At 26.8% G+C, this 13,998-nt stretch overlaps 1 protein-coding gene across 2 annotated transcripts; it reads left to right on the top strand.

Annotated features, from left to right (window-relative positions):
* Positions 1-10,427: 10,427 nt before the first annotated feature.
* Positions 10,428-11,655, top strand: RAT5 (Histone superfamily protein). Of its 2 annotated transcripts, none has more exons than XM_011049966.1 (2): positions 10,428-10,731; positions 11,204-11,655. In XM_011049966.1, exons 1-2 carry the CDS (start codon positions 10,540-10,542, stop codon positions 11,414-11,416), a joined length of 405 nt encoding a protein of 134 aa, XP_011048268.1. In that variant the 5' UTR covers positions 10,428-10,539; the 3' UTR covers positions 11,417-11,655. The 2 variants fall into 2 exon arrangements, with proteins under 2 accessions (XP_011048268.1, XP_011048267.1); XM_011049965.1 differs by having other exon boundaries at positions 10,433-10,728; positions 11,201-11,655.
* The last annotated feature ends 2,343 nt before the right edge of the window (positions 11,656-13,998 follow it).

Here is a 13,998-nt window from a genome sequence, read left to right on the forward strand (position 1 = left end):
TATTTTGTGAAGGATTAAATATATTGATATATTTTTTATATAATAAAAATTAAAAAGTCTACATAAATAAATTTAAGATATTTTATAATATAAAATATAATATATATCTAATTGTATTTATTAAATATATTTATTTAAATAAATAAAAGATAAACTCACGCTCTAAAACTCATAACTCAAAAAATAAATATAAATAAAACTAATTCAATAAATTCATTTCATAAGAAATATCATGCAAGACTGAATGTATTAGCACTATAATTTAAAAATAAATATTTTTTATTTTTTAAAAATAAAGTTTATTTGTATAAAAAAATTATAAATAAATTGGAATAATAACTTAAAAATAAAATGGAAATAAAACAATTAAAAATAAATATTCAAAAATGTAAAAATCATAACTTAGGCCATTAAATTAGGATAAACTTATAGAAAAAACTTAAAGATAATCACAAAATTAATATTAAAAAAACACTAATACAAAATTATAAGATCATATAAAGCTAAGTTTCTAACAAATTAAATGTCAAACTATAAAAAAACTAATTATATGAAACGATAAAAACAACGAGGGTGAGGAAAAAAAATTAATTAAAGGGACAAAAAATATTCAATTTGAGGGTTTTATTGAATTAAAAAAATACTTTAATAAAATAAAAAAAAATAAAAAGAATGAGGGTCAAAATAAAAAAAAATAAAATAATAAAAATTTTGATTGAAGAATGAAATTGAAAGAAAAAAATTCAATAAAAGTGCTAATGAAAAAATTAGAAATTTTAAAAAATGATGACCAAAATAAAAAACCAAACATGTGAGAAATTGCAATTAAAGGACTAAATTGAAAAAAATAAAAAAAATTTATTAATAAAATGGAATGAAATAACAAATTAATAGAATGGGGACTAAAATTGAAAAGTAAAAAACAAATAGAACAATGATGTACACTATATATAAGAAGAGAGAAAAGAAAGGAAAAAATCAAATGAACATTAAAGTTTAACCATCGTAATCCGTCACACACCACTTCAAATAAAACATTACACAACGACATATTCAAGGAGACGGTAGAAGCCCAGTTATATATATATCGAATGGCATCACACATGCTGTTTAAAGGGCACAGACGCCCTCCATGCAGTAGGGTGTGTTAAGTATGCTTCAATAACTTTAAGTATTAATTTAAAAAAACATCAAAAATATTAAAATATCCCTCACGATCATGACAATAACACAAAATACTCACATAAAAATATAAAAATATCATCAACACTAAGATTATGTTTTGTCTTTTTCAAGATTAAATATGTAATTATAATATATATTAAAATTTAACAACCCCAAACACTCTTATCTTGTGGTATAATAATTTTCTAACTCCAAGAAAACTATGTATTTTTATTATTAAAAAACTTATACAAAATTAAAAAAATATTTGGTCTAACAGTTTTATATTTTATCAATTTTTAAAGAAAAAAAGTATTTTTATTATATATAAAAAAAAGACATCAACACCCCCACACATAAGAGGCTTAATTTTTTGAAAGATAAAGGTAATTTTTGGAAGATAAAGGTTAATTTCACTATAAATTAGATTATAATAAAATCACTCTGCCATTTAGGTTTTTAGGTAATATTGAGAGGATGGGTGGTGATCGTTACTGATGCAGGTACAGTTTGTTTTCTAGGCTGAGATCAGGTTTTATGATTTTATGATTTTGTTTTATTTAGGGTTAATTTTTTAAATATTTTTAAATTATTGTAATTTATTAATAAAAAAAATTAAAAATAAAAAGTTACTTTTAATATATTTTTAAATAAAAAAATAATTGAAAAGCGACAGCTTATAATCAAAGTAGTATTTAGGGCAGCTGTTTAAATAAAAAAGTACAGAGCCAGGATCTTTTGCTGATAATTAAAAGGATGAAATGATTAAAATCCATGATTAAAGTTGATTTTGGGTGTTTTCCTGGGGCAGATGAGTGGTGGCCATTGTCGTTTATGGAATCCTTTCAAGTCTTTTCAGTTTTACTGGATGCCTCTGCCTCCGAATGCTACCTCTCTCTCTCTCTCTCTCTCCACCTCATGGACACCACCCTCTCTCCCCCTCCACCTCATGGCCACTACTTTCCTCTGCAATAAATTGTGCTATTTTCGATACCATCATATTCTAAGAATTTAAATTATTTATACCTAGACTTAGCCCCGCCATACATCACGGTCCATATTTTATAATATGAGCGTGTTTTAAATTTTTTCAAAAACCACCTATTGGGATCATAGCTATACACAATGGCCGGAAAAAAAAAACATAGAACAAATTCAAAGACAAAATAATTTGAGGGTGGCCTTGAAAATCTAGATGGTTATACGTGAAAATTAAGAATAAAAATTATGGTATCAAATTAAAGGTTCGTTCCTAACATGACTAGTTAATGATAAAAAGATTATTAAAAAAATTAAGATAATATTTTAGAAATCACAATTTAGTATTTAAATAACACTATATACACCATTTAAAACAATATAACTACTTTTCACAAGCATGGTATAAGTATTATTAAATTTTTAAATTTTTTGTTAAATATTAAAGTATAAATATGTCTTTAATCCGCCTAGTAATAATAAAAAATTCAATGTAAAAATGATGAAAACAACCCTTTATCAAAAATAAAGTTATTTTAACTTTAATAACATTTTAGTAATTAGATTTTTTTAATATTTATTAAATATCAAAGTATAAATCTGCTATTAATCTGACCTAACAATAACAAATAAATCAATATGAAAATGATAAAAATAACCTTTGACTAAAGTTAAGGTTTTTTTGATCTCAAAGGCATTTTAGTAGTTGTATTGCTTATTTAAATATAAAAAGGTAAAAATACCCCTAAACACCTTGCCTATTATTTTGATACCAAGAGTATTTCTACATTTTTATTGTTAAAAAATAATAAAAAAAACCCTACTATCTTTATCAACCAGGCTATTTTTTTATGGCACCGGGAGCAAAATTGACTTTCATTATTAAAATTCACATAATGCACATGAGTGTAAAGCTATAGTAACGTGCATCATGGATTTCACCCTTTTTTTTAATATATTTAGTTATTTTTAATATATATTTTTATATGAAATATTTTTAGATTTAAAATTTATACAAGTTTTTATTATTTTATACTATTAATTTTATTTATGAAGTTGTATAAAATTGAATCTAATCACTCTCATTCTCTAATATATTAAAATTAATTTATTAAATTTATGATCGTTTAATCATAAAATTTTAATATTATATCAAATGATCATTCCAATCTAAAAATTTAGTTTGGTAAGTGAAACTCAAATATATAATTTATATATATATATATATATATATTTTAATAATCATGAACATAATATTGGAGTGACATTTTACTCATAATGTTTGTTTGATTTGTCTGATTTATATGATGACTACAAATGATACTATATATACTTGTACTAAAAAATTACCAGAAGAGTTCATATTTTATGCAATTAGTTTTAATCATGAACTTATATAGATTCAAATATCACCACCCTCATTCTCTAATATATTATAGTCTAAGAGAATAAAAATAGTGAAATTTAAATTTATAATTATTTGGCCTTAGAACTTTAGTATTATATCATATAATTATCTAAATCTGAAAAATTAAATTATTAAGTGAAGCTATAATATATATTATTATTTTTTAATAATTATGATCATAACATTGAATATATTTTGTAATTTAAAATTTTCTATCTCCAATCTTGATGCTTTATTAAGATATGTTTGATTTACATAATGACCATAAATGATGAATATATTTTGTACTTAAAAATTACCTATCTTCAATTTAAGTGAAAACTAATACATAGGTTAGGAGATAAAGATCCATTGCCATTTGATCTCCATTATCATCCCTTAAAAGATTTTTAAAAGTAAGTATGTGAATCCTATAAAGTCAGCATGTTGTTAAAAATGTGTGTGTGTATTTTAATTTGAACTTTAAAACCAGCATCCACAAGATTTTGTAAAATTTTCATGAATATAACATGATAATATAAGGGGTATGCCTTTAAAATCAATTGAGAGAAAACTTAGTTTTGTTAAGGGTGTTTTAAAAAACTAATTTATTAATAATATTTGTATTATTTGACTCAACTTAACATGTTAAATTTAGACAATGTGAATATTATAGATGATAATAAGATAAAAAAACAAAAAGAAAGAAATGAATATCACAAATTTGCTAATGGGTCAAGATTTTTTAAACTCAATCAACTTGATCGAATCTGTATATCTTATACAACCCACTTGATATAAATATTCTTTTTTTTTCTTTATATATCTTTATTTTTCTCTCTTTCGTTGTTCTCTCATCTCCATTTGAACCACTATATCCTAAACCTAAGCGGCGACCTTCTTTAACTACCATTTTAACAAACTAAAGCCATTAAACCCGTTATCTCATCATTAGAATGTTTGTTTTTAATGGTTTGATATATTTTTTAAAGTATTTTTTATCTAAAAATATATTGAAGTAATTTTTTAAATATTTTTTTTATTATTTTAATGCCTTGATATTAAAAATAAAAAAATTATTATTTTAACATATTTTTTTATTAAAGATACTTTAAACCGCACTACCAAATACACTATTATTACACTAAGAGGAGAATATAACATCAAGTTATCCATAAAAGATGAAGAGATCCTAATTTCTACATTGTAAATCATAAGAGCTCAAATCACCCTTGAAAACAATGTCAAGGAATGGTAAATTTTGTGTCTTAAAAATATATTTCATTTGAAAATACTTCAAAATAATTTTTTTAGATTATTTTTATATTAACATATCAAAATTACAAAGTAATATCAAATTGATATTTTTTTAGTGTTTTATGATGATTTTGATGTGTTATTGTCAAAAGAACTAAAAAAATATTTAGATATATTTTCAAGTGAAAAATACTTTTGAAAAGTACATTGCACTATAATATCAAATACATACTAAGAATCATACTCAATCTCGATGTTAAGCAAATGATATTTATGTTTTTGTTTAAACCTAGTTGAGATTAAGGTGAAATTTTATCTTGCACTTCATAACAAAGTATTCTTCATATATTCATCAATATATCATTCTATCAATTAACAACTCCTCACCAGTTTGTTTCTCCATCCTTTTTTTTATTTAGTGGTTAAAACAATAATGATTAATACTCTTGTCTAAGAATGTCAATAGAGGTTTCTAGAGAAGAGGATGTACCATCCACCTTTCTCCACCTCCATAAAGATCTTTTACTCTCCATATCCACCTTTATTTTAACAAAAGATAGTTGTTGATTTTTTATACCAATGTCTATATTCACATAGTTTTTTTTCATGATCAATTTAGTAAAGTGTATGGTTCATAGAAAAAATGAACTTAATTCAAAATTTAAAGAAAAAACTATACAAATCATTTAAGATATATATATTAAAAAATTAAGCATGATGAATTACACACACACAAGGGTTAAGGTCAGATAACACTTTGCTTACTTATATATCTATATAAATTGAATATTTATATGTCCTAACTCTGTTATTGTAAAGATAAAAATCCCTTCATAACCTTATCTATTATGAAACTCCATAGAAGCAAGTACAATTATAATATCTTTTCTTTTATCCCAATCATGGAGTAGTTAACAATGCTTAACTTCCATAATTTATTGTTATTCTTAATATTATTTAGGTTAACATCAATAGTTATTATTACTATACCATGACTTTAGTAATTTCTTTTATTTTTTTAGTTTTGGTTAATGTTTAAATTGATTCTAAATTATATTTAGTATGAAAAAATAATGATAATGGTAGTGATAATTATTATGATATACTAAAGCATAATTATTAGAAAGAAATTACATAATCTTTGGTTTATCACCAGAGAATAAGTTAAGATTTTAATTTTATCTATGCTAGTAAGATTCCAATTTTATCTATACCAGAAGGAAGTGGTCATTTCAATTGTTCATACTGATAAAGTTTTCCGGTGAGTGAGATAAGGAATTGTTGGTTTTTTCGTGTGTTTTGTTAAAGAGGATTTATTTTTGTAAAATAATTTTAGTATATTATCAAATTTGACAAGCTAACGCAGTTAAAAAGGATTTGAAGTAATAGCACAGTTTGACCATGTTAAGCTTAAGATGTGTGACTTTTACTAGATGTCACTAAACTCTATTCTTTTACCTAAACTAGTAGACCGGTTGGATCTAGTTGTATTAATTGGTCTATCGTTTTACACAAAAATTATAATTTTATGAATTTTTTCTTCCAAATATGTTTTATGAGTTAAAATATATATCTTTGTCCAACTTGTTGACTAAAAAATAAACTCTAATCAAAATCTCAAAAAATTATTATTCACACAATAATAGATAATTTTGAGCAATCATGTGTGAATCTGTTATAACTATATGAGGATCTGTGACACGACTAAAAGATTGATGTCTTCTCCCAAGTGCAGGAGTGTCGAAGTAATAAATAACCCGACAAGACCGGGGTCGAACCACAGGGAGATTATTTAACAAGCAAAGTATTAAAGAGTGAACAAGATAGCAAATATAAAACATGTTAGTATCAAACATTAAAGTCCATATTAAGTTTACATTATACTTATTCTTACACCATTAGTGTAACCTTTTCACCTTGACATAATTAACTTAGCTAGACATAATGAAAGAAAGCAAAATAGATAAACAAAATAAGAACATAAAAGTTAACTAAGTAAAGGAAAGGAAATGAAAGGCATAAACTTAATATTAATGAAAACAAAGCATAAAAAATACAAAGAGAGAAAGGAAGAGCATGATCTTGATCTGAACACCAAGATGCCTAAATGCATGGCAAATGCCTCCTTTTATAGGCCAAAAATGGGAACTATTGATTTGATGACTAATTGATAAGTGGGTGACCAACTTTTGACTTGGTGACAATCCTTATCTTCTCTTGTCTGCCCAAAACGTCATTGATAACGTCAAAATTGGAGCCAGTTGCAAACATGAAAGTTGTAGGCAATTGTCTCAGCTTTCTTGTGTAAAAACTTCAGCTCATTTGGACTTCTAGAACTCCAGATATGGCCAAAATACCGAACAGTGCTCGGGCTGGAAGACAGATTCGGGCTTCTTTGTTGTTGCTACAATTTGGACTTGATAATGGCCTTTTTAGATCTTGGGCTCCATATGAAAGTTGTAGGCCTATGTCTTACCTTTCCATCCATATAAATTGGACCTAAATCTGAGATATATAGCTCTAGATATGACCCAATTACCGAACAGTGTTCCGGTTTGGATTGCACCGACATCTCTTTTCTAAGTTTGGCCATCTCTTTGCCTTTGCAATTTAAGTTCTTAAAGTCATCAATTAATCCTTTCATTTATGTGATAGGCCTGCATTTAAAATGAATATTTACCATAAATTAAAGGTATCTTATATTATTAGATACGTTATTATAAAACATGCTTTAGTTAAGGAGTTATTGATACTTCAAGTGCAAAATGATGATATAAAACTATGGTAAAAATGCACTTTTAAGTACTAATCAATCACTTTCAAATTACACCACAGTTGTTGCATAGGACCACTTTAGTGCCCATCATTTGTTTGGACATTTACAAGTCCTCGTACAAAAAGAAAATAAGGTGATCCAACTGTTTGCTCTTAAAAATTTATTTGTACATAAGAGGTTGTACAAAAACCACATAAAAAATCCACTCTTAGTCATATTCATGGCCAGCAAATAACTAAGTTTTAAGAAAGAACAATCTTATGTCGAGTGTATTAAATGTACGAGTTTGCCTACGTGCACAAGATTTTTTTTTACAATTTAGTCCTTAAACTTTATTTCTCTTTAATCGCATCCTTTTATGCCCAAATTCATGGCTAATTTATTAAGAGTTATAAAGAAGAGACAAAATTAAAATAAAAGGGACTGAAGTGTGTGTGTGTGTGTGTGTATTTAACTATCTTAAGCAATGTGATTATTTTATAGTTGAATTGATGATTGCTCTAGCAAATTCTTTTATTGACATTAAAAAATTTGAAAATAGGTTAAATTAGGTAATATATTAGTGAGGCGTATTTTCAATGAAAGTATAAAATATATATATATAGTCTTGATTGCTTCACCATTAGCCCATCAATTCAACATTGCAAGTCAAGAAGTCTATATTATCATGAATAACAATTAATAAGTATGGTTTAGGGATGTTCATGCATCCTTAATAATGGATCAAATGAAATCAATAATGGAACTCTTTACTCCAAAACATATAAGGTATTTGAGAAAAGAAGCTCATTATTAGCTTTGAACACCAATTTTCATACAACTATTCAAAGTAGTTTTTAAAGGGTAATTTTGATTATTAACACCATTAAAAATATTATCGCCCAAATAACACATATATAATTTTTTTAATGACACGACATAGTGTGATACTTGTCGTGATTGAGAAACACAACATTTAATATTGTCACAAGTAAAAAAGGCAACATTTATATGATATCATTAAATTAATTGGCACAAATTACAATGAAAGCTCCGATTATGACATTACCAATAATATTAGAAAAACCTTGACGGTAAGAATTTAATAACAAAAAAGAAGGTCACCAATAGTGATTGAAGTGGGCCAGATTCTCTGTCCAAAGACAAATGAGCAATTAAATGAGAAGAGAGAAGGTAGAGAAAAATTAAAGAAATAAATAGACTTTGAAAGCACACTGAAATTTCCATTATGATATCATCGGTACCATCATAAAGATCTTAACGAGAAAAATACAATAACATTAAAGTAGATTGCCAACGATGATTGGAGTAAGTCATACTCTCCATTGAGTAATTACAATGAAAAAATAAAAGAGATAAAAAGAAAAAGGAAAAGGAAAAAGAAAAAGAAAGAGATATTAGAGACACACCGAAGCTCCCACCATGACACCACTAGTACCATAAAAAATTTTTCGGCAAGATAAATTCAATGATACCAAAAAAAAAATCATTAATGGTGACTAGAGTGGGCAATATGCATAGTTCAAAGGCAAGTGATCCCTAAGTGACCCCGACGACTTAGGCCCAACCCGATTAAAACTCAATCATCAACATGTCAAACTCTTTTTTTTTTTTAATAATTTTTTTTGTTCAAAACAACATTGTTTTGATTCTTTATTTTTTAAAAAGTCATACTCGAATTGACCATGTCAACCTATAACTCGGTATAACCCTCTCGACCTATGATTCGGGCTTTTTCTTAGATTAACTTTCAAGTTGAATTTTAAAACTATAACTATAATTTGTTTTGAAATAATTAAATGGTAATAACAAAATTCAAACCTCTTTAAATATAATATTATACTCTTAAACTAAAAAACTCACACCTGTGTTCACTGTTCATATGAATAATAAAGAAAGTTCTTCTTATATTTTCTTTTTAATATTTATTTTGACTTTATTTTTTTCTCATAATTTCATTTTTAGTCTTTTTTAACCGGTGTTCCAAGTTATTTTTGAGCCAATTAAGTTAACTAGATTACGTCAAGACAAATCTCACATATTTAATTTTAAATTCAGGCTAAGTAAGGAGTCAACTTGAGAGGGTTTTTTTTTTTTGGCTTTCACTTCATACTCAAACTTTTTTTAACGAAGGTCCATGTTGTTTTTAGATTGAGTAAGTCAATTGAGTCATGTTAGGGGAAATCCCACACATTTAATTTAATTTCGGGTCAATTAAGGAGTTGTGTCGAGGTTTTTTCTTTAAATTTTATTATATTTTTTAATTTCACCGTCATAATATTTTAATAATTATCTAAGTTGTCTTTGAACAAGTTATCTTAAATGAATTAGGTAAAAAGTTGTGTTAAGAGATTTTAAAATTAATTTTTTAGATAAAATTTAATAACAATGCCAACTAATTCTCTACTATCTAAATATTTTTTTTTGTTACTTTTAATTTTTTATCCTACACTGCGTGCTTATAAACCAAAAATCCTTTAAAGGGGTACGTGGACAATTCCATCAATCGTTTGCAGCCCAAATGACCCAATTTACGCACCCAAAACAAAATTACAGCCTTAAAGTTAGGCCCGAAGGTCATATTCTCTCAGGTCCTGCCCACAAAAACGCCAGGTGCCAAGTTTTCTTTCTCTGTGAACGTGTCGTTCTCCTATTGGACCCATTTCCCAAAGCCCTCCAAAATTCAAAAATCCATTTCAGTCAATTCACTAATCCCTACGAAAATTTCCCAAAAACAAAACCAAGCGGTTAAGAGAATCTCCACTGTCATTTCACTTCCAATCCAACGGCCAGAGATCTCAATCCGCGTACTCCACTATCATTGGCCCACCTCATTTTCCCTTCTCCTATATAAACCCCAGGCACCCGTTTATTGCTTCACAATTATTCTCCGTCCTCGCGTTTGCCCTTTCCGAAAAGAAGGGTCGCTTCTCTCTCCACGGTTAGTTTCGAATTCTTGTCTGACAAGAATCAATCAATGGCTGGTAGAGGCAAGACTCTAGGATCGGGAGCTTCAAAGAAGGCTACTTCAAGGAGTAGCAAGGCTGGTTTGCAATTTCCAGTGGGTCGTATTGCTAGGTTCTTGAAGGCCGGCAAGTATGCTGAGCGTGTTGGTGCCGGCGCTCCTGTTTACCTTGCTGCTGTTCTTGAATATCTAGCTGCCGAGGTAATAACGCCTTTATTTCTTTCTTCAATTTTGTGTCTTTGAAGTGTTTTGGCGATGGTTTTGTGTGATTCCAGTTCGTGAATCTAGGGTTCTTTAATTTGGGTGATTTTTCTTGGAATTAGCTTGTTTTCTTTGGGGATTATGGTGTTAATTGTGTTTTTGAAGGGGTGGCAACGGTCACACTTGTGACCTTGTTATCGATTTTTCAGAATCTAGGGTTTGAACTTGTTCCCGAGTCTAATTTGGGTTTTCAAGCTTTAATTAAATATTTTTCTATTTTTTAAAATTTAGTTCAAGTTTGAGTACTGGATTGTGTTAATTTTTCAATGAATTTGGGGTTCAAAATTTTATGAATCTGAACTTCCAGTTTTGAATCCAAAATTAGGTCATGATTAATTAATCTTTTTATTTTTTTTATTTATAAATTGGTTTTATGTTTGATGGGTTTTTTCTATGTTGTCTTTGCTTTCAGGTTCTTGAATTGGCTGGAAATGCAGCAAGAGACAACAAGAAGACCCGTATTGTGCCACGCCACATCCAGCTAGCAGTTAGGAATGATGAGGAACTCAGCAAGCTTCTTGGTGATGTTACAATTGCCAATGGGGGTGTCATGCCCAACATTCACAACCTTCTCCTCCCAAAGAAGTCTGGTGGCTCCTCTAAGGCCCCTGCTGATGATGACAGTTAGATTTGAAGGAAGAGATTTAAAGCAATATATTTCTGTTACTGTGATTTCACTATGATATCAAGTCTTTTAGTTTAATATTTTTTTTTCAGTTTTTAGGATTTGGAGGTCTGCGTTCAGGCAAGGGTAGTTTTAGTAGTTAGTGCTGTGAATATAAATTGATCTTCTTTGTGCTCCTGTAACGTTGAATTTTTTTTTTCTTTCCCGTAATGATAATTATTGCACGATTTGAATTTCATCCAGGTGGCCTCTTCCCTGCTTGGTTATTATTGATTGCTTCTTCGTAGCTTATTGTTTTGATAGTAGTTGAATGAGATGCGTGGAAGTGGGCAATGGTGTTTTGATTGATATTTGGAAGGCATAAACATAAGAAGACTCTAATTGTTTAGATTCATATCATTTTCTTCTATTTTAACTTCTTTTAAACTTGTACAACTTGTATCTGGTGATTTTGAGCAGAATGTGGAGGGTTGGAAGGGCAGAGGGGTGATTTGGATATTTGGAATGGACTGCGTTTCTGTTTCTGGGAATAGATCTGCCATGATTAGAATTATTTAAGGTCAGCAGTCGTAAGCTTGCTCACTTGTTGAATTGCTTTGTCTGTAAAGTCGATTGCTTCTTAGGAAAAAAGGGTGTTCTTCCTGCTTGTTTTAATCTGATATATTTCTGTATCAATGGCGATGAGCTAATAGTGATGGCATTTTTGCTATCAATTTTTACTTTTCAGACTAGATTAGAAGCTTAGTAAGCTTGGTCATTTTATTCCAACTGGTTATATTTATGTTTTATTCTTAATCAAAAGAGTTGTTGATACTAAATATAAAAACATGAAATTAATATCGTAATAAAAATAAAATATTAATGCACATGTGATTGTTTGATATGAAGTATTATATTTTATATGTTTTTATTCATTTAACTTTAATGGTGACTAATAATTTGTTTATAAAAATTTTATAGTAAATGGCCATGCATGATTTCTTCCAAGGTGACAGGGTGATTTAATTTGATAGGTTGATTTTCTAGTTGAAGAAAATTGTTTTAAATTATGATAATAATTATTTTTTAAAATATTTTTTATTTAAAATATATTAAAATATTATTTTTTTATTTTTATTTTTAATATTAATATATCAAAACAATTTAATAATATAAAAAAAATTAACTTCAAAGAAAAAAATAAAATTTTCAAATATATTTTTTAATTATAAAAACAAATATATCCAAAATATTAACTTTTTTTATGTTGTCTATATCGAATAAAATATAAAATGTAAGATGAAAAAAATTAAAAATAAATCAAATTAAGTTTTTTAAAATATCATTTAACCAAGTTTTTGGATATTATAATCCTAAATGTTAAGTTATTTTTACTTAAAAACATTTTAAAAATTTCATAAAAATCACCATAACAATTGAATAGAATATTCATATCCCCTGTATTCTTTAATTTTGAATCCATTGCTTTGATTCACATTCATTTCTTTATTTAATGCTTTTCTTGATAAATTTTAGGCTTTCCTCGTCAATAAATTCACAATTTTTTTTTTGTTTCAAACTACTAATTTTTATAATAATCAATTGTTTTACTCGTGCAAAACCTAATTATTCGTAATCTTTACCAAAATCGATAAAGATTAAAAAATTAGAATTTTTTAAACTGTAATTTTGTTTTTCTAAAAGGTTTTTTTTGAAAAAAATAACTAATTCAAGAAAAAAAAGATAAGATTTCAATAGCATGAGAAGAGAGAAATCAATTAAAAACACTAGATTTTGATTTAGGTTTATATCGTCATCAAAAGAGAGATTATGACTCGAAGAGAATTTTTAATTTGTCTTTTGTTTAAGCTTCTAATATATTATATATTTTAGTTGTCTAATTTAAAAGTTTTATGTTGATTTAAGATGTTAGCTGTAATTTTCAAATTATAATAAGTTAAAAAAAATCAAATCACATGATGTTAAAGACGATCTTTCCTCTGTCCAAATTAATAGAATATAAAAAACTTAATGACACCTAAATTATTAAAATAAAAAAAGTTAAATTGCTAAATCATTTTTTTAAAAAACAAAACAACTCCTTAGCATGAATAATTGACAAATTGAATTTTATGAATGACTAAAACTCCTTTTCTCTTCTAATTAAGGAAAGTGAGTGGAAACAAAAGTTAATCTGATTTTTTTAGAAAAAAACTATCTTTAATATTGTGTAATTTGGTTCATTTATACATTTATCTGTCATGTTTTAAATTTTTATAGTCTATAACTTAAACTTTGCAATATGTGAACATTTTATATTCTAAAAAAATCAACAAAATATATCTGATTATTTAAAATATTATCATTAATTTCCATTTAATAACTAAAGTACTATTATATTAAATATTATAACTTTGCCTTTAGATTAAAAAAAGCTCTAGCCACCACCTCCCTTTTTATATATATATATATTGCTTTGAATCTGTCTAGGAATATATTTTAGTGTTAAGTTTCAATTTCAATTTGAAATCTTACATTTTCTTAAAGAATCAAAGAATCCTAAGGGAAAAAAAATCCAAGAAATTGATTTTAAAAAAAATAGCAAT

This window comes from Populus euphratica, unplaced genomic scaffold, assembly GCF_000495115.2.
Source record: "Populus euphratica unplaced genomic scaffold, PopEup_1.0 scaffold143.1, whole genome shotgun sequence".
NCBI lineage: Eukaryota > Viridiplantae > Streptophyta > Magnoliopsida > Malpighiales > Salicaceae > Populus > Populus euphratica.

Excerpts from the sequence above, each read along its gene's own strand:
- RAT5 (XM_011049966.1), top strand. The coding sequence starts at position 10,540 with ATGGCTGGTAGAGGCAAGACTCTAGGATCGGGAGCTTCAAAGAAGGCT. Across the intron at positions 10,732-11,203 it reads AATATCTAGCTGCCGAGGTA|CTTGAATTGGCTGGAAATGC; the intron begins ATAACGCCTTTA and ends TGCTTTCAGGTT.